Source organism: Topomyia yanbarensis, chromosome 2, assembly GCF_030247195.1.
Source record: "Topomyia yanbarensis strain Yona2022 chromosome 2, ASM3024719v1, whole genome shotgun sequence".
NCBI lineage: Eukaryota > Metazoa > Arthropoda > Insecta > Diptera > Culicidae > Topomyia > Topomyia yanbarensis.
The window spans coordinates 313,903,141-313,923,994 of NC_080671.1; the positions used below are offsets into that span (position 1 = coordinate 313,903,141).

Below are 20,854 nucleotides of genomic sequence, written 5' to 3' on the forward strand. Positions count from 1 at the left end.
GGGTTAGGTACAATGTTACATTTGATTTCTGCAACAAAATTGTCAACAAAAGATTAAATTTCTTCGTATAATCACCGGGACATTGTGCGGTGCCTAATCTGGTTGTATCAAACAACAAAAATGTCGGTGATGGAGTACGGATGTCGCTGCTTTCGCTTCACTGCGAACATACATTCCATCAACTGGAAAGAGTCCAGTGCCGTTGTTTGCGTATTATTGTCTTGGGTTTCATGTAGTCGATCCTCTCGACGAGCAACGCGGGCATTTTTCCGCTGAAAGTTCATTTCTGGGATCTCTCGTTTCGATTTCTCATCCGATGCGATACCTTTGACCTGTTGGTGATTGCAAATTGTGAACGGTTCCATATAATCCCAACCGTGTTTATTTATTAGATACTTTTGATTCAAAAGTATTCTCCCACATATACTTGAAGGACAAGATTCTTGGAAGCACGGATAAGTTACGTCCGCAAATGATTCCAAATACTTTGAATAATGAATTCCGTATCAATCAGTATCAATGATCATTCTTCAGTTTGTGACACAGAAATAGCTGCTATTGAACGTAGCGTTGAAATCATTGACACTTTCCTCACATATCATTACTTCATTGTTTCAGACAGCCTTAGCTCTATTGAGACTATCCGTTTGGTGAAACAGAGAAAGCGCTTCCCGTTTTTCTAGGTGAAAAACGAGAGTCCTTGTGTGCTATGAAAAATCATTCCAACCTACCTCAGTTTGGCAATTAGGCAATCGACGTTTGTTTGACAATGAAGCGGTGGGTTTTGTCAACAGGTCTACTCCTGCGAACAGAAAAACTCGTCCGACAAACATCTTTCGTTAGTCCGATTCGTTTGATGTTGGATCGAATCAACGATATTGTTGGACGTCGCACCCCTCGGAGTAACGTCAGAATAAGTAAACAAGAAATAATCATCTGATCAGAAACGTCTCTTGGATTGCCTAATTAAGCGCACTCCTTACCTAAGGTGAGCGCCTAATGCGCTGTATGTGACATCCACGAAAGACAAATTTGACAGCGCCGGTGGTTGAGTGGTAATCGTGACGCCACTCATTCCAGTTGGCCTGGGTTCAATTTCAGCCGAGGTCGTTGAGATTTTTCTGAGGTGAATAAATCTGTGGTCACGTCTTCCTTCGGAAGGGAAGTAAAGCCGTTGATCCCCGGTCCATGAGTTTGTGGATCGATATTTAGTCCAGATAGTAGTCACTTCTCTGGCGTCGATAAAGAAGAACTAGAATCCAACTTCTATACTTACTAACAAATATCCTCCTCCCGTGATACTTGTGGAGTGCGCAGTAGTATATACGGCCTCTAGTAAAAGCAAGTAACGGACTAACTATTCCTTACCTTTACCTCCGCGATCTACGTTCGGGCATGGCCGGCACCGGTATTAATCAAAACTTTAGGATTATCAGGAGTTGCACATTGAAAGATGTTTCCGCTACTCCCAAGCATAATTTTTACTGATTCCCTGTGCAACTTCAGCTACTCCAGATCGATAACGGAGTAGCAGCCAGGGGTGGTCGCACAAGCTCAAGCTCTACGACCAATTTGTTTCGACGAATTTATTCAGTATTGCTCGTCCCGCCGCTCGTGGTTGCAATGAAGAGCTTGATCGCTGGTTACGATGACGCAGAATAAATAAAGAGCACAGAGAAACAGATCTAACAGACACTGATGACAAAAGAGTAGGGTTAGCAGACCCCAGCTATAGAGCGGATCAGTGAGGCCTTTAGAATACAGATTATACTCAAGAACAATTCCAATAAACATCTGAATACGAAGTGATTCGCTAGATTAGGAGATGACTATTAGGGTGGGGCATTGTTATATGGAAAAACGTAATCATAGCCACATCAACCGACCACAGCACTTTTTTGGTTCCTTTTGGGGTCCCAAACAACTGTGCAAAATTTGGGGTCGATTGGTGTTGACTCGGCGTAGCGCATTGCGTTTGAAATTTGTATGGAGATTAGTATGGGAAAACCTACATTTTTGCATTTTTAATTCTACAGTCTACAATTCTTCCTTTAGTACGCAAACAAATAGATAGAAGTGTAGTCCAGGATATGTTGAACAACTTTGCTGAAGGATGTATGGTGTTAGAATGTCTCTAAGCCAAGTTATAGCTGTTCAAAGTTCGATACATCGAATTAAATGCTAAAAATCATTTTTATTGCCAACACTGCGGGTGTACCAATGGTATTTCATATAGCATTCCGAAATAACATTATATATTTTAGTTTTACCACATTGGTATGTTTGAATGAATTATTCAAAAGCCTTAGATCAATTTCATTAGCGTAGGTAGTTGAGCAATAGGGCGTAGTGAGGGGGGATGGGGGGAGGGACTTTAATATGTAGAAATTCGAACTGAAATGTTGTCGAGTTGGAATGTTCAGATGAATTATTTCAAAACAATTACACAATGTCCTAGGCATAATAGTAACGATGAAATAAAACATACACTCAGGTTTTTTTTACGCGGGGGATACGAGCCGCGTAAATGAAAACCGCGTAAATGAAAACCGCGTAAATTTCAAAATCCGCGTAAATGAAAACCGCGTAAATTTCAAAATCCGCGTAAATTTCAAAATCCGCGTAAATGAAAACCGCGTAAATTTCAAAAACCGCGTAAATGAAAACCGCGTAAATTTCAAAATCCGCGTAAATGAAAACCGCGTAAATTTCAAAATCCGCGTAAAAAAAAAAACCGCGTAAAAAAATACCGCGCAAAAAAAAACCGCGTAAAAAAAAACTTGAGTGTACTGTATTCCTTTGCCTTAACTTTTATCAATAGAAGGTACGTTACAGACTGAATCAACTGATGTCGAGTTGATATGTCAGAGGATTGCATTGATTATATTTCAGCTTAATAGGCACTATGATTTGATGGGATGCTCATTTCGATGCTGTTCGATCACCTGAAGCAAAAATTGTTGTAGGGATCTGGGGGGTTTCATGTTGAAATCCAGAAATTAGCTTCACGCCTCGTGATCGAACAGCATAGAAATGAGCATCCCATCAAATCATAGTGCCTATTAAACTGAAATATAATCAATGCAATCCTCTGACATATCAACTCGACATCAGTTGATACAGTCTGTAAGGTAACTTCTATTGATAAAAGTCAAGGCAAGTATGTTTTATTTCATCGTTACTATTATGCCTAGGACATTGTGTAATTGTTTTGAAATAATTCATCTGAACATTCCAACTCGACAACTTTTCAGTTCGAATTTCTACATATTAAAGTCTCTCCCCATCCCCCCTCACCCTTCACTACGCCCTATTGCTCAACTACTTACGCTCATGAAATTGATCAAAGGCTTTTGAATAATTCATTCAAACATACCAATGTGGTAAAACTAAAATATATAATGTTATTTCGGAATGCTTATATGAAATACCATTGGTACACCCGCAGTGTTGGCAATAAAAATGATTTTTAGCATTTAATTCGATGTATCGAACTTTGAACAGCTATAACTTAGCTTAGAGACATTCTAACACCATACATCCTTCGGCAAAGTTGTTCAGCATATCCTGGACTACACTTCTATCTCTTTGTTTGCATACTAAAGGAAGAATTGTAGTCTGTAGAATTAAAAATTCAAAAATGTAGGTTTTCCCATACTAATCTCCATACAAATTTCAAACGCAATGCGCTACGTCGGGTCAACACCAATCGACCCCAAATTTTGCACAGTTGTTTGGGACCCCAAAAGGAACCAAAAAAGTGCTGTGCTGAAAAAACGATCAATTCGCCCCACCCTAATGACTATTGAGATTACTGGTATGGAGCAAAGAACTAGCAAAGAACTAGTAACAATTGATATTCTTACGCCTCTATTTGCCGAAGGGTTGGATGGATAGTCTTTCACTGTTCATAGGAAAGAACTGCCAAATGGCTGGAATGACACGGTTGTGCAATTTCACGATCTACGCTATGCGCTACTGATTATGTTCAAAATATTAGCCAATCCGGAATCTGTGTCTGACGATCCCCATAAAAGGATTTGTTTTGCTATGCCTAGAAGCTATAAAATGAGAAAATATTTTTTCAACTGAGACAGCTTGTAAATACCAAAACGTTTACTATTGGGGTTTTCGATTGATGTGCATCGGTGTAGTGGAGTGCAGTGGTTTTGCACTTTCTAGCAGAAGTGTCAATGGAACATACCCAGTTTTCTGCACTTCTGCTAGAAAGTGCAAAAATGGTGCAATTCCAGTGCACTCCACTACACCGGTGTCACCGGTCAATCGAAAATCCCAATAGACAAACAAACGCTGAAGGTGATGAAAGTCGCTGAACACAAGTAGTGACACAGAATTAAAACTGTCTCTAAATCTCTCTCATTTCCCAAGTTATTGTCTAAATTAGAACGGATAAAGGTAAATATTTAGATAAAAAACAATACTCACATATAAAAACAGAAATCTAAGTATTCGCTTGTGGGTTAATATATATAACACGTTTCCGGTCAGTGGGTCAATCACTGGCAACCGATGAATCCGGTTGTGAATAAGCGTTTTGATGGCATCGTACAACGACGCGTCTGGTCCGATACTAACTAACTTCTTAACCTCTTCCTGGAGAACACCTGAAAATATGCAAATGTCATTTTAAAACAATTCCTACTCGTGGTTCACGTCGACATACTTCTCCACGTCTCCAGCTTATGCTCCTCCAGTTCGTCCATTGACGAGTTGGGCGATTTGTAGTACATCTTCAGGATCTTGATAAAGTCGGTAATCGTCAGCATGCCGACGAATTCCTGCCGCTTCGAGTCCCAGAGTGGTGCCGCCCGGACGCCATTGTAGACAAGCGCGTAAAATGCCTTTTTAACGAGTAGCTGAGTATCGAACACGACTAGCTTGGCCGACGTCGGCACCAGATCATAGCACTTGTGGAATCGGAAGAACTTCACAAAGATCTGCGACTCATCCTCTTCTGTTGGGAGTAGTAATAGAATGTGTATTAAGCATAGGATAAAATTCAGAGGGATCTTTGGGTGAATAATCTGTAGGAAAAGATTTCTGCACCGTTCAAATACACAACACACTTCTGCTACCTTTCTTCAGTAAATTAGCCAGCAAACGCTTCCAAGCGCTGGAGACCGATTCGAACTCTCGGATGCTCTCGAGCGGGTAGGTTTCGGTGTTGAAAAAATCGTGATCTCCCGCGCCGAGGACCAGCCGCCCGGCGTAGTTCGAGTAGAAATGCAACGTTGGCCATGGCTCCCGGCCGCCTCGCTGGCGAACCGATAAGCCATAGTGGGGTCTATTCCTGCGATTACTAATTTTCTCAAAGTGTGGATTCACATAACACACTGCGGTGTCCCAGGAGTGAACGTCGGACAGAGAAAAAATATAATAATTTCCAAATATCTCGCTTGCAAATCAACAGCGTCAACAGTCGAGTGACGGTGATTGTGTGCTGGTTGCAAATGGCATGCTAAAGCTAGTTCTTTGATATGTTTGTGATGATTATAAACGTGTAGAAAGTAAGGCTGACATGGTGAAATTGGCATGCTACTTATACACAGCAAACAAAGGGAGTTTAGAATCTCATAGATGAGCAAAATAGACCATGGAGATGATAAGGAAGTAGCTTCCGTAAATCATTCAATTTTCGGACTTTCAATCTTGTCCGTTCGAGCCATTACTCGAATCATCCTCATAAGAAAAAAGTAGTTAACACTACATTGTATCACAAGTTTTTACACTATGTTATACTTGAGTTAACTGTAATGTTAGTGCAAAATTTAAGGATGAAAAAGAAATTCCAAAGCGAAAGCAACGGCTTATTGAGGAAATTGAGACTTTACATGCTCTGCTGGAATTCCAGATCTTGCACATTTATAACTAAAGTGTTTAACATTCCACTAAGTCGCTCTAAAACAGGGTTTTTTAAAGTGTCTATGGAAACGTTATTTTTATTACCAGTTTTTCCTAAAAAGCACGAAACGACTTACGTAGGCTTATTAAAAATCGGTTTCCATTCCAATCCATTGCTTTGATAGCATTGCAAACAGGGTAATGAGTCTATGTCTGCCCTGTTTCTATTATCACCATACTCATTTAAGCCGTTGGTTAGAGCAGCGTCTGCCATCTTTGCTGAACGCATTGGCTCAAGCGCTAGAGTTATGTTTGAGTCAATCGATTCGAATTTTCGGTACGCTCAAACACATTTTCAGGTCATTTGCGTTATTATATTGGTTCTTATCAACGAAGCAAAAACGCTGATTCCCATTTATATGCAATCCACCTATTGTGGACCGAGTAGTCAAAGAAATAGTGAGGCACCCTCCTAAATAATGCCGAAATAGACTCTTTATCATAGTTGCTTTCGTTAATTAATTGAACTGGAAAAATGGAGATGTGAAGAACGAAAAGCTTCGCTATTTTATATATTTAGTGCACGTTGCACGAAATTTATCGTAGGTGATGAAACTATTTTTAGTTATTGAAATGAAACGCTTCGTAATTTTACTAAATGTTTGTAAATAGTTCAAATATTTTGGCAAGAGCGAATTTATTTTTCGTCCATTAAAAGATTTCGTTAGTCGCATTTCATTTTCGTTCATCGAACAAAAGTTATACAGAAAAAAATTGTTCCCAAAATCGTGAATAACGCGCGATAAATTCTGTAACAATCACAATATCGTTTTTACGATACTGAAACAGGATCATGAACAAAAGCGATGTGTTTTATAACTATATTCAATTTTCCTTCAGTATCCCCCGCAAAACGAAATATTTTTTTGTTTTGTGAACTTCAGTCACGGTTTCAGCCCTGTCATTATCAAATTGATTTTCTGTACGTGAACTAGTTCACAACTTTAGGAACGTTATTCATAAAACCAAAGACTGACGCATGATGTTATTCATAGCATGATGTTATTCATAAATTGAGGCACATTAGATCACAAAATCAAAACATGGATATTTCCTCGTGAATTATTTTACGAAACTTGGAATTTTTTATCCACTATCCGTGCTTGTGAAATAGTTCATAATATCATGAAATATTATTCATGTATTCGTGAGTTGGTTCATGATTCCTAGTATAATAGTCACGACTGACCATGCGCACCCGTGCGAAAGTTCACAAAATCATAAAGTATTATTTTTGTATTCGTGAACTGGTTCACGATTCCCAGTATAATAGTCACGACTTACCATAATTGACGAAATCATGAAATATTAAAATAATCATGAAATATTATTCATGTATTCGTGAACTGGTTCATGATTCCTAGCATAATAGTCATGTCTGACCATTCGTGCTCGTCAAATAGTTCACAAACTCATGAAATATTATTCATAGATTTGTTAACTGGTTCATGATTTCTAGTACATGATTTATGATGTATCGTGTGTTCAATAAAAAATGAGAAGTGTTTCAGTCATGTAGATAAAAAACAAAAAAAAAATCCACAAATCCAGTTTTTTTTGTTTATTCTTCAAAAACAATGAATATTGGAGAAGGGGCCCTGGTCAGCTGTACGACGCAACTTAGTCGCGATGCTCTCACAAGAGCGCTGGACGGCACTGACGTCAATCTTCCGGATACAATTATTTTTGTACACTAGGGCACTGAGGGAGCCAAAAAAAAATCCTCAATGAGACGGCACTGAGGCAAGTTGGTTGGGTACCTTTTCTTCGGCACGTACGGTATCTTTTTCTGCTCAAGATACTTCAACGTCTTTTTGGCGTAATGGAAAAACGCCTTGTCCGGACAGAAGACGTACTTCCCATCCGTATGATGCTCCTTTAAGAACGGCAGAAGAATTTTCTCTTGTTGATTGATGGCCAGACCGGTTGGCTTGAACCACGTCTTTGAAATGTATAGCATAACTTTCTTACGCTTAAACTTATATTTCACTTCGGGGGTGTGGCCGACTTGTCGCTGGAATGTGGGTCTTCGAGAGCGGAAAATAACTTTCGTCGTCCAGCACAAACGACGTCTCGCGGTAGTTCTTTATCCACGGGCACTGCGTTTTCACGATCGCCATCTGCTCGTTCGTGTACTCGGGGGACCGAGTCTTCTTCCGACAGATGATGTCCTCCATCTTCGGGGTTCGGTGAATCAGGGTGATATGTTCGGCTGGCGTCACGCAAACTCGTTCCATCCTTGTTAGTGAACAGCTTTTTCAACGCTTCCTTCTTCTTCTTCGTCATTATCTTCGTCGGACGGCCGCTATCGGCCTTTCCCTCCCCGCTCAGGAGTGCAAGAATCCGGTAAACTTTACTCACGGACACGTTTTCGACTCGAAAGTGGTCTACCGTAAACTTTTTTCCACGATATCATGCGTTTCGTAAAACCGTACAACACGCTCGCGGAGTGCTTGCTGTTTCGACGCCATGTTCGGTTGAACTAACAGCGCCCGAGCGAAACGAAACATGCCACCCATTTCTAGGGATTCCAGAGAGCGATTCTCATGGAGAGAAAAAAAATGACGCTCTTTACTTTAATTACAGAAAGGTATTGAAATCATTCTATTTTTTTTATTGAACACCCGTTATTGTACGTACTTGTGATATTTCCGTGTCATTTTCAATTTCATGTAACATTGTCATGAAATTTTCATGTGAACTATTTAACAAAATTTCGGAGTATTTTTCGTGGAATCCTTTTTGTTCCAAGCACTTTTTCACGAAATATCTAGCTGATAGCGATTAGTAATTAGTACAAGCAGTAGATATAAAAAAAACTATTAGAACCTTGAACATCGTTATTTATTTGATAAGGTTCAGCGCGATGAAAAAAAACTGCGCTGAGCACCATAAAACGTGTTCGTGATATAGTTCATAGATACCGCGAATCACTCACACCTTTATGATCCAGTTCATATTGTCAGGCTAATCTGAGTAAAAAAAACGATAGTAACCAGAAAAAAACAGATAGCGAAAATACGAAGGGAAATTATGAATTCCATGATAAAACTGCTGATATCATGCACATGAGTCACATTACTTCACGTGTCAAATTCGAAAGTAAGTTCTAGAATAAAATATTGCGATAACGAGAACAAAAAGTACGAAAACCGTGACTAAGATCCTGAAATCATGAACATAAATTACACAATAAAATATCACGATAACGTGAATAGAAATTACGAAAATTGCAACTAAGATACTGGAATCATGAACATAAATCCCGCTAATCTGACAGAAAAATCCAGTAGTAAACTCATGCATAAAAAGGCACGGTAACGTATTGAGAAATTACAAAATCGCGAATAATCTCCCAAACTCCTGAACATCGTTTGACCGTCGGCTGTGTATTCCCAAATTATTAACAAGAATCATAACAAACTAGTTTTTTGGAAACAAAATAGTTTCATACGCGATTATTATTCATAATTTCAGGAACTTGGTCACAGTTTTCGTAAATCGTTCAGTTCACGTTCAGAAGTCGTGATCTCTTTTTCATGAATTTATGAACGATTTTTTTTCCGAGTTTCCGAGGATCGATGTTTGATAGCATCGATTTTTTTTATATTTAAGTTCAGACAAAATTATTTTTTTTTTCAAAATATTTGTAAAAATTCTTGCAATCAACGAAATAGATTCGTCATCAATCCAAGAAATTTGTTTTGTACTAATCACAGATTTTGCCAAGGAATCTCCATAATATTTATACACAAAGAATTTGTCACTACGAGAGTGCATCTAACTTTTTTAAAAATTTCCCGTAAATGTCACGAACAAAAAATACCACAATAATTCTAGTACTAAATAGTGGTGAGCACTTTGAAATGTGTCAGATAGATTTTTTCAATTGAAAAAAAAATTGATATTGTCAAGAAATGACATTAAATGATCGGAAGAAAAAAATAACATTTAAAATTACGAAAACCTTTGTTCGATCAACGAAAAAGGAATCGTGCGACTAACCAAATCGTTCAATGTACGAAACGTTTCATTTCAATCACGAAAAATAGTTTCGTCATACGATAACTTTCGGACAATGTACAGTGTACATTGTACACTAAATATGTAAAATGATAAACATTTTCATTCTTCAAGTCGCTATTTTGACAGTTCGTCAAATGAACGAAGCCACGAAAAGACTTCGTCGCAGAAAACAACGAATAAATTCGTGTATTTTACGAACATTTTCGTTTAGCGTATGGACTTCAATTATAATTCACATGGATCACTTTTCTGAGTTTAGGACCATTGCGATTATTCATGACTATTTGGGTTCGATGATAAACAAAGCAAAGTTTTTATATAGCATTCCATTGTATGACCTTCTATTTTGATAAGAATCACTTCCGTACAGAAAACAGCTTAAAGAATTGAATGTTAAAAATAAGAAAAAAAAATAAATTGTTACGTGGGCAAACAACTTAGTTTCGAGAAATTTTCGGCTAACGACGATCCCTTATTCATCTTTAGTTAGGATGTCACATTATTTTGATTGCAACTCGGCTTACACTGATTGGATTGCGGTTAAAAAAAGTACCAGTATTCTTGTTTCATTCCTAAGAAGCAGTAACATAAAAAATCAGTTTTGGAAAATGTTACGTACTCCGCGTTTGAGTGATACAAAAAGTCTAGTACAACGCATCCTTATTCATCCTACCATTTGACCCAATGCGTTAAATAGAGATAGCAGACACTGCTCTAACTAATGTATTCAAATGGGTGAGACGAATACAGGAGCTAAGATGAAATAGGCCGCAGTTGCCCTATATGTATACAGGGATGCCAAGTGTTTTTTTACAGCAAATCTGATATATTTTTTTAAGTCTGGAATTGCGTGGATGACTTTTTTTAAGGAGCTCCATCTATGAATCTTGTTTGTTACATTTTACTAGTGGAATATGCTAGTTTGGTCGACTTTCAGCGGAGAAACTTTCATTGTAACTTATTTTGTTATTTTTCATATTGTGTTGATAAGTTTGGAGAAATTTTCTAAAAAGTGGATTAGACAAAAATAAATCTGTACATCTGGATGACGTTTGAAAATCTGGATGGAATCAGATAAATCTGGAAGGTTGGCATCTCTGTATGTATATTTACTACAGACCTTATTCGGAGAAAAAACTAGAAGTTCTTGTTGAAAAGGAAGAAAATTCGAGATATCGTAACTTTTACTTGGGGTTCTTTCAAAACGATTAATGTTTTTGGGAATAAATGACATAACATTAGCAGATCGATAATGTGAAAAATCTGTTCTAAAGAACGATTTTGGTTGTCATTTCAACAGGCCAATAACTTTCTTATTGAAAGAAAATTAAATGTGAAGAAAATACAAAAAAACGCTCGCATATCTGTACGGCGCTCCTATGCGTTATCTAGAAACATATTTTATTAGGCATTTCAGTTTGTTCTATCGATATAATCGGTAGAAGCAAGAAAAACTCCTTTTAAAGCACTCCCAACAATTTATATAAAAATATTCGATCATGTTCACCGAAGTGTCACACCACCGATTTAAGACAGAAATGATTTTTTTTTGCTATGTCGGCATGGAAATTATTTGTTTTTTTTTTGATATTCCAACCTTCTATTTACAAACCTTTGATTAATCAGAACCAAATCATAACCTAAAGAATTATTTATTTTTGTCCAGAGTGTGAAAATGTGACGGAAACATCTAAGCACACAATCCTTGCCGATTCTAAGTTCACAGTAGCGCGAAGGGAGATGCATTCACTTAGTATGGAGAATATCGTTGCTGAGATGTGTCAAGACGAGGCCACATGGATTGCAGGGTAGCAGTCACTTATCAACCCAACACCGGTATGGTAATAAGCATGAACAACGAAAATCATCTTAAAAAATCACAAAACTCCAATTGTTGTTGGGTATACTTCATGTTTATGTCAAACCTTTCTCGCCTTTTTATAATTTTATTTACTTGTTATACGATCGAAAATGTACAAAGCAACTAAGCGGAAGCTGAGCTGAGGATTAGTGAAAATACTTTCAGATCTTGCGCTTGATGGTGTCGGCTGTGGAAGGGCTTCCACCGATTTCAGTTCGATTACACTGACAGCTACAGGAACTACCACTGAGACTACTGCTGCTGGTTGTACTGTTGCTGCTACTAGAGCTGCTTGAGAGGATGGTGGAACCGTTTCTACTGTTCGCATAGTGATTTTCGTGGCCACTACTGCCACCGTTTGACAGTCTACTTTCGCTTCCATTTAGACAGTAGTGATGACAGACACTACACCAAGTGCTACAACTATTACACGAGCTATTTTTCCCTTTTTCGTTAGTCATTTTATTTTAGGAAGCAGATTTTTCCTAACTGAGTGAACAGGTGAACGGATGACATATTTTCCAACATAAACAATGTGCTGCCCCCCCCAGATGGACTGCCGCTTGGTGAGAATGTCCTTTCTGCTGTTGATGTGTAGTACGTTCACATATAAGAAAGATTAATTGCCGTCAAGCGACAGGCGAGTTTTTTCTCTGGCAAAAACGAATATGATTATAAATTAACAAGCGCGGAAAAGTTTGAAGGATGAACTGAACAATGATCAACTTTTCTCATCTTCGTCATTTTAGCGTCTATTTTCGGTCTAGTGTTAATCATCGTGTGCTTCGTTGAAGTCTGGCCCCTTATGCAACTTTGGTTGAACGAATTCATCCGATGTGTAGATTGGATGGGCGATATTTTGGCGTGCACATTTAAGAATGATAATAAAAACTAATTTGTGTCGTTTTTTGAAAATAATCGATTAATAAAAAAACATTTGAGATTCAGCTGAGATATTAGTACTGGCTACCGTTAAAACTAGCTTCATTTGACAGGTCTCATTGTGCATTATAACTATCACTAATATAGCACCTTATTAGCGAGGGGCACAGTTGTGTGGAAAACCCTAAACTTCACCTCATCAAGCCAGCACAATACACCAACTATACAACATTTAGGGTCGATTGGTAATGGCTCGGCGCAGCGCATTACGTTTGAAATATGTATGATGATTTGAATTAAAAAAACCTACTTTTTACATTTTTTATTTCTGGAGAACCTGACGAATGCAACCTTTATATCCAGGATATGCTTAACAACTCTGCCGAGAGAAGTATGGAGTATGTTTCAGAAAAATAGCTGTTCAAAATCCGATGGCAATTGAATTAATGCAAAATCTCAGTGTTTTTTGACAACACTACCTGTGTATCGATGGAAGGTAGATTGCATGGTGAATTAAATCCGTTGTTTTTTTGTTTTACCGAATTTTTACGTTTAGTTTGGATGAACTATTCAAAAGCACTTTCCAATTTTATAGATGGTGAAATGATCGGTGGGAAAGGAGAAGGGGAATTATACACATAAGCCGAAATAGAAATTTGCTTGAAATATTATCGAGCTAGAATGTTGAGGTGAATTATTCAAAAACGTTTGGTAATATGATTTGATAGGATGATCGTTTCGATGCTGTTCTATCAACCGAAACAAATATTGCTGTTAAATTGGGTTGGGCAGAAGTAATTTCGAACAGGCAAGCATAATGTAAGTACATGAAATTTCTTTTATGTCTAGCCAGCGTTCATAGTCAGACAGTAAAGTATCTACAATTCGAACAATAAATTTGTGTAGTGTGTCAGTTAGTCTCCTGAAGATGCGAAATATTTCTCCAGAGAAACGAAAGCAGATAGTGCACAAATAACGCACTATTGGCAATTATTCTCTAAATCAATTGGACTAACATGAAATTTAGCTGATCTAAACGCTATTTAGAAGTACGGTGAGGATACTACTTGCCAGAACAAGAAAAATGGAAACGTAAAACGAGACCTACAGACCACAATCTCGGCAGAACAAGCCGGTAAACTTTCATTCGTAAGAAAAATGTTTCAGTTCACGATGAGGACGAAATGGTAAGATATTATAATAGTAACGTCCAGCGTGCGAAAGCAATAATGGAAAGACCTATAAGAAGTGAAATAGACCGAAGTGAAGTTGAAAACAAGTCGCACATGTCAAACCAATTTTCCTAAAATTGTATGATCAGTTGTTTCAAAAACTGTACTTGGACGATAAATCGAACGTAAAATTCGACTACTAAATACTTCCGAATGACCAGCACTATACCGTTCACTATGGTAGAAGCGTCTATTTGCAAAAGCGGAATGCTTTTGACAGTTTTGGCATCAGTGCAATATTAGAGTGGTATAGTTAAATTCAGCAGAGTACAATTAGTACTCAAGGGTATGAATCTCAAAGAAAGGCCAACCATAACTTTTTGACCCTGACTAATGGCATATATCGATACAAATAAAATGAAGTGATAGTGGTTTCTGGCGGGTTGACGTATCTCAGCCAAGAATTGTACCACTGGTTTCCTGCCCCTATGTCGTAGGAGGCGACTGAAAACAGGATTCCTCAAGTCAAGGTGTTTCTCCGTGGCGAGAACTATGGTCATGCCCCTAACACATGTCGGGATTCGCTATAGGCGATTATAAGCCAATGTGTTTGGTATAGCCCGAACATTTTAAAATTGCAAAACCCGAACCCGACCTGAACCCGAAAATGAAAATTTTGTAAAACCCGAGCCGACCCGAACCCGATATTTAAGGTATAATAATTAATACAAAGTTTTGGTATGAATACCAAAATATAGTATGCTTGGGTTATTGGCCAGTTATATTCTACTGGTCGGGTAGACCTCCTTCCTTCTCAAATCAGTGGAACCATTAAACGACCACTAGATTCGTGATGTTAGCTTGGGAGAGCATCCGCTGCATGTAATGCAACATGCATATTAGCGGGGGATGCCTTCTACCATCCTATTACATATGGTTATCCACAACGTTGAAAAAGCTTTTTCGCAAAAGCAATCAAGCTTAGCATTTTTTCTTTTTTTTTTGATATTGAAAACGTGTCTTTTGAGTACATCTTGGAAGCAGCACGAGGTCGTGAAACCTTCAATTATCACGAACTGGATATACACAATAATTAGCCTTCGATATCAGTGCTCCTCGTTAAGACATAATAAGGAAACTGAGTGACCGCGGATGTCCTCAAGGTGGTGTGCTGTAACAACTTCTATGGAACCTTGTCGCCGATGGCTTGTTGGGGAAACTTAATAAGCTTGGGTTACCGACACATGATTTCGCCGATGATTATCATATAATGATCACCGGTATTTGCATTAGCACACTTTTTGATTGTGCTGTTGAGCAATGGTGTCTTCATATCGATAGTCGCAAATCCAAATAAAACATCAATAGTGCTTTTCACACCCAACGAAGGATTACAACCAGAGCTCGTCCGTTGCAGATCAAGTTAAATACGTTGGGATAGTTGACTCAAAACTAAATTGGTTAGCTGACATCGATTTCAGAATCAAGGAAGCTTGCATGGCCTTCGGACAATTGTTTTCGGCAAATCTTGGGGATTCAAACCGGAGTACATTCAGTGGAACTACACAAAAATTGTTAGACCAACTCTGGCATACGGGTGCCTTGTGTGAAGGCAGAAGGGTGAGGTCACGACAATCCAATCAAAGCTATACCATCTTCAGAATATGAATATGGTGCATTCACGACAACACCACTGCTGCTCTAGAGGCACACTTGAATGTGTTTCTGAAACAAGAAGTACTTTCTTGTGCATACCGTCTTAAGGTTACTGGGCTCTGGAACAGTAACCCAATAGATCGTTCAACTAACTACCTAAGTCTGTGGCACTTGGGATGAATGTCTACTTGCTCCCCGTTGCCTTACACTCAACTTCAACAACTTCCAGAATACGTAGTTTGTATACTGTCGGTTCTTTTTTGGAGGGCCGAGCCGGTGCAGGTGCCCATTGTCGTGAAATGAGATTAGACCAATCTCATTCACTTGATGGATACTGTACCGTATTCCAAAAAGTAATCTATGCGATTCTGTGTGGCGTACAATCGGCACTTCAACAGGGAATTTTTGGTAAAAGAATTTATTTTTGCTCTGAAACCGCTTAGTTCGGCAGATTCTAAAACCACTTTGTTCCGCAAATTCGAGCTCGAAATTAGAAATCGCATGTCGAGATCAAATCGAAGCACTTAGCATTTCAAATGCTATCTACCTTTCCTGACTAGCGGTCATTTCGGTATTATTGAAAGTGAATTGGCTAGCGCGAGCGCGAACCTATTTTACCACTGTCGATAAATTAGACAAAGCACAAGATTCGCTCTTAGGCTGCATTTGAACATGCCAACCATTGGTGTAGCTTGAAAACTTGCGTTCAAAACAAAAACTTTTCTGCTGGATGTGAGTCTGAAAATGTCAAAGAATTCGATGCATTTTTCCAAGCACAATTGCAGTATTCTAGTCAGAGCACTGACTGGATATTAAGAACCTAATTATCACTTGGCTACTATTCAGCGTGCTGAGTATTATTCGTGTGATCTTTGTCAAATCGATAACGGATAAGCTAGGTTCTCGGAAGGGCTCCCCGTCAGAATCACATACTACAATTTGCAGACGAGACAGGCAATGTCGCCCACTAAAACATTGCTTTAGGCAAATTGTAGCGGGCCGTGTATCATCGCGAAGAGCTCGAGCATTGGTGCGTTAACGTGTTCGATCGTGTGCGCGTTTGTATGTCGCGTGTGCTAACGTGTATGTAACTTCACGTGTATAAATTTTATTTTATAGCCGTGTGCCTTTCGCATATTCGCGTGTTCTTTGGTATTCGCGCGGACTGCGGATCTAATACTTTATTTTTGGTGTACGGCTAAAATGCTACAAGAGAGTGAGATTTTCCATATCACTGGAGTTCTCGGTTATGTCGCCATGGAACGTATTGTCTAGTGGATATGAGCTTTATTTTTTGATTGCTCCTACTGAATGTATGGATCTAAGTTATTAGGACAGAGAGTAATGGTTTCCGGACGTGACCGATTCATGAGCGCGCAAAAACGGACGTTTGAAGGTTCGCGTTTGAGACAGCGTTTGAAACTTCGTAAATGCTAAAACATTCTCCTTATTACCGGCGTGTTATTAAGTTTGCGCGAACGTAGGAGTGCGTTGTTAATCGCGAAGGGCTTAAGCGTTCGTATGTTAATGCGTTTGTCACGTGTGCTCGCGTTCATGTGACTTCGCGTGTACAAGGCTGGATTTTGTAACCGTGTGGCCATTCCTATATACGCGTGCGTTTTTGGATGGTCACGCGGACCTTCGTTCTAATAGTTTGTTTTCGGTGTACAATTCACATTCTGACAGGGAGTAAGTTACGCCATATCACTAGAGTCCTCGGTCATGTCGCTATGTAACGTGGTATCCAGTGGATATGAGAGCTTTCTTTTTTTAATTAAACCAATTGAAGGCATGGACCTAGTCTGCTGATATCAAGGATAGAAACATCCGGAGGTGACCGATTCATGATCGTGCGACCGCGGGAGTTTTTAGGTTCACGCTTGAGACCGCGTTTGAAAATTTATAGAAGCTGAGACATTCACTTTATCACCGGGATGTTATCATGTTTACGAGATCGCGGGTGTAGGTGCGAAAGGGCTCAAGCATTTGTATATTAACGTGTTTGTTACGTGTATATGACTTCGCGTGTATAATTTCGATTTATAATCATGTAGCGTGTATTCTTGTTTGATCGCGCGCGGACCGTGAATCTGATGCTTAATTTTTAGTGTATGGTACAGATGGTAGTCCGTTTCCCCATATTACTAGAGTTCCAGGTCATGTCACCATGGAACGTGTTGTTTAGTGAATATGAGCGTCACTTTTTTTATTGGTTCAACTGAAGACATTAGCCCAGGCTGCTAGGACCGAGGTAAGACTTCCGGACGTGACCGTTTCATGGTCGCGCGAGTGATGGGTTACTGTTTGACCCCGCGTTTAGAAGTTTAAAGATACTACGTTTACTTCACTACCGGGGTTTTTTTCATGTAGGAGAAATCGCGGGCGTAAGTATGTGTGGATTATTGCAATTGCATGGTCGTGTTTGTGGCCAGGTTTGTGTTATCGCGAAGGCCACGAGCGTTTGTACCTATATGAGTATAGATAGCGTATAGTAGATATACTAATAAAAGGAATCATAACATGCCGAGTAAAGAAAAAAGATGCAAAGTTTATAAACCTAAATCGGTTTAAACCGAGTTTTAATGACAATACCTCTTCGGGGATGTGAACTGTGGTGAATGGATACGTACCCTGACAAAGCGATAGCAAACATGTATTCCAGATGGAGTATCGGCTCGAGCATTATTTTATATGTAACTATGTTCATGGTGTGGTAAAAACTCCTTGCATAAGTAACAAAGAGGAGGCTTAAAAGAGATTATAAATCCAGTATTTCAAGCGGTTTCTTGGAACTGCCTTCAAACTTTGCATAGAAGGCTATTCGCTGTTCCCATATGGATTGCGAAAGTTTCCAATTGGTATCATTGGACTTTATAACTGGTGGTTTATGCATGTTTATGCACACAAAAAATAGTTCGATTAAAAACTAGAACTTTTATAGCTTTCTTTAGAAAGTTAATGAAAGTTAAGAATAGAGTCACAAAATTAGCTGTGATCAAATTAAGCGCATGTTGAATCAAATGCCTAAGCCTGTTGCACTTAGAATCCGAACGCTTTATTAATACTGTAGCAGCAGCATTTGAAAGATGTGGAAAGTTCCAACAACAACAACGATTCGGTGGACTTTCAGTGGTTAAAGGTATGCTAGATGGAATACGAGAACTGAAAATTGATCGTGCACACACCCACTTCGAAAACACTTTTCTTCAGACCCCCGGACAAGCTACAGCACGAGGTCCCCAGCAAGCTCAAGCTTGTTTTTGCGGATAAACTTGTTCAGAAATTGTTGATCTGGCAAGGAATTTGCAGTTGCGGACTCAAAACCAAGCTTTCGATCCTCAAACAAACGATGGACTCGAAGCTGTATTAAGCAAGAGTGCTTGGGGAAATGTATACTACCTACAAAGGGCTAATGGCTAGATTTGGCAAGCTCGCACTACAGCCGCGATGTGCTACAGAGGTACCGTTATAAAATCCCAGGAATATTTTAAAACTTTATCTCGCATTGTTATTAGTTATAAATTTCTGTTATTTTAACTACTAACGAGACCTAATTTATAACACAATATGTTACAGAAGTTGTGTTTTGATATAATCTTGTTATTTCATTCTGATCGGGATAGTTGATTTCGTCCGCAAGGATTTGAATCCACCCAATTGACCACAATCCAAAAGCATTGGGCAATTATCAAGCGGAAGTCAAAGAAAATTAAGAAGACAACTCAGGATGTCGCTGCGCAAATAGCTCAATGTTGGAACAAAATGCCGCTGAGGTTAACATGTCTGAGCCCGGTTTTCGACGTGAGTGTGCAGGATAATTGTTTTGTTCTCGTCTGCCATTTAGCACAACTTTTTTAAAACTGCTCTATCGAAGCCAATTTTCCAACAGTGAAACACGAGTATTTTCCACATAAATCGCTGTCACAACATTCTAACTCCGATCACTAGATGCTTTTTTGACTGCTACAAGTCGCGAAGGGTATGCATGTAAGTAACTTACATGGGGTTTTGGGACATTTTGGGTAAAATGCTTTCAATAATCGTTAAAATTAAGGACAAAAAGACGGATGCTTGGTTGGTTGGTGCTATCATGAACAGCTTCATCTAACAGCTTAGGTTTTATTATAAATTCGTTATCTTGAAATATTACTGTAATCTGATAAAATAGACTGGCTTAGACTATCATTTTCCATAGAATTGGACTGTTGTAAATAGACTAAGAAAAGTGCAACTGTTCTAGAAAAAAATGGACCTAAAGAAGAAAGTTGACCACGCACAGGTTTATCCAAACAATATTTTTTATCTGCGTATTTGGATGCTTGAGTGTTCCAAGCGAGTAAAGACGCTATAACCTACACACCAAAAAATAATGAAATTTAAACGACATGTAAATCAATACCAATGTAAACATACAAAGCTTGAATCAAAAATTTGATTGAAAATTACGTTAAAATCGATGCACTCAATTGGAGCATTAAAAAGCATACGATTTTACACTTTCATATTACATGTCATTCATTTTACAGCAATATTGGAGTTTGGTTTTCCTTTTAATGAAACTGTAGTTTTCAATGAATGTGTAAAATTATAGTTAAATTCATTGAAGAAAGCACGACAAGTCGTGTGGATTTATGTTAAAAATCAATTCTACATTTATATTCTTGCTCCAAATATGTGCATGAAAATAAACTTAACAAAAAAAAATATTTTTTTCTGTGTAGGCTCATTCGCCAGGGCAGGGCTAAATATCTCTGTCCCATCCCAGGAACCAAAGGAGTGACATTAACCCTCTTAGCCAAGTCACTCCCAACGATTTATTCAATCCCCATAAAATTGAAACAGTCGTTACGGTTGCCCACGTTTCTTCCTTATTCAAGGTTCAAAATGGTTCGTTGATTAAATTCTTCATTAAATGAATAATTTAATTGCCGTACAATTTTGAATCATACGCTGTACAATTGACCTGGCCGCTTTTATGATTGTGTCACATAGTATATGTACCACAAACATTATTATTAACAAGTTGTAGGCGAACAATTTCTGCAATTTTCCAGGATCCCTACATGTAATGACTGTGTATGGGTAGAATAGACTAGGCTAGTATTTGGCTAGTGTTCATCCGTATGCTAAGGTAATAAAAAATTAGCGATCTATTATTTGATGAAACAATTTGTGACTAACGGTAGCACCGAAGATCTACCAGAAAAAATAAATTCGGAGTACTGAAAAAGGTGACAATAAATATTGCGTCAAAGGATCAGACGCATGTATAAAGCGTTCAAACATAAAAATATCTAATATCTATTAGAGAAACTGATACAGCTTTCGGTAAGGA

General features: G+C 38.5%; 1 protein-coding gene across 4 annotated transcripts in view; it reads right to left on the reverse strand.

Annotated features, from left to right (window-relative positions):
* The window catches only part of LOC131683614 (uncharacterized), a 301,264-nt gene that overhangs the window by 7,815 nt on the left and 272,595 nt on the right, over positions 1-20,854 (reverse strand). For all 4 annotated transcript variants that reach the window (XM_058965735.1, XM_058965734.1, XM_058965731.1 and 1 more), the window contains 2 exons: positions 4,685-4,975; positions 4,447-4,625 (listed from right to left, as the gene is read on the reverse strand). In XM_058965735.1, coding sequence (XP_058821718.1) covers positions 4,447-4,625; positions 4,685-4,975 — 470 coding nt within the window. The remainder of the gene's footprint in view (positions 1-4,446; positions 4,626-4,684; positions 4,976-20,854) is intronic.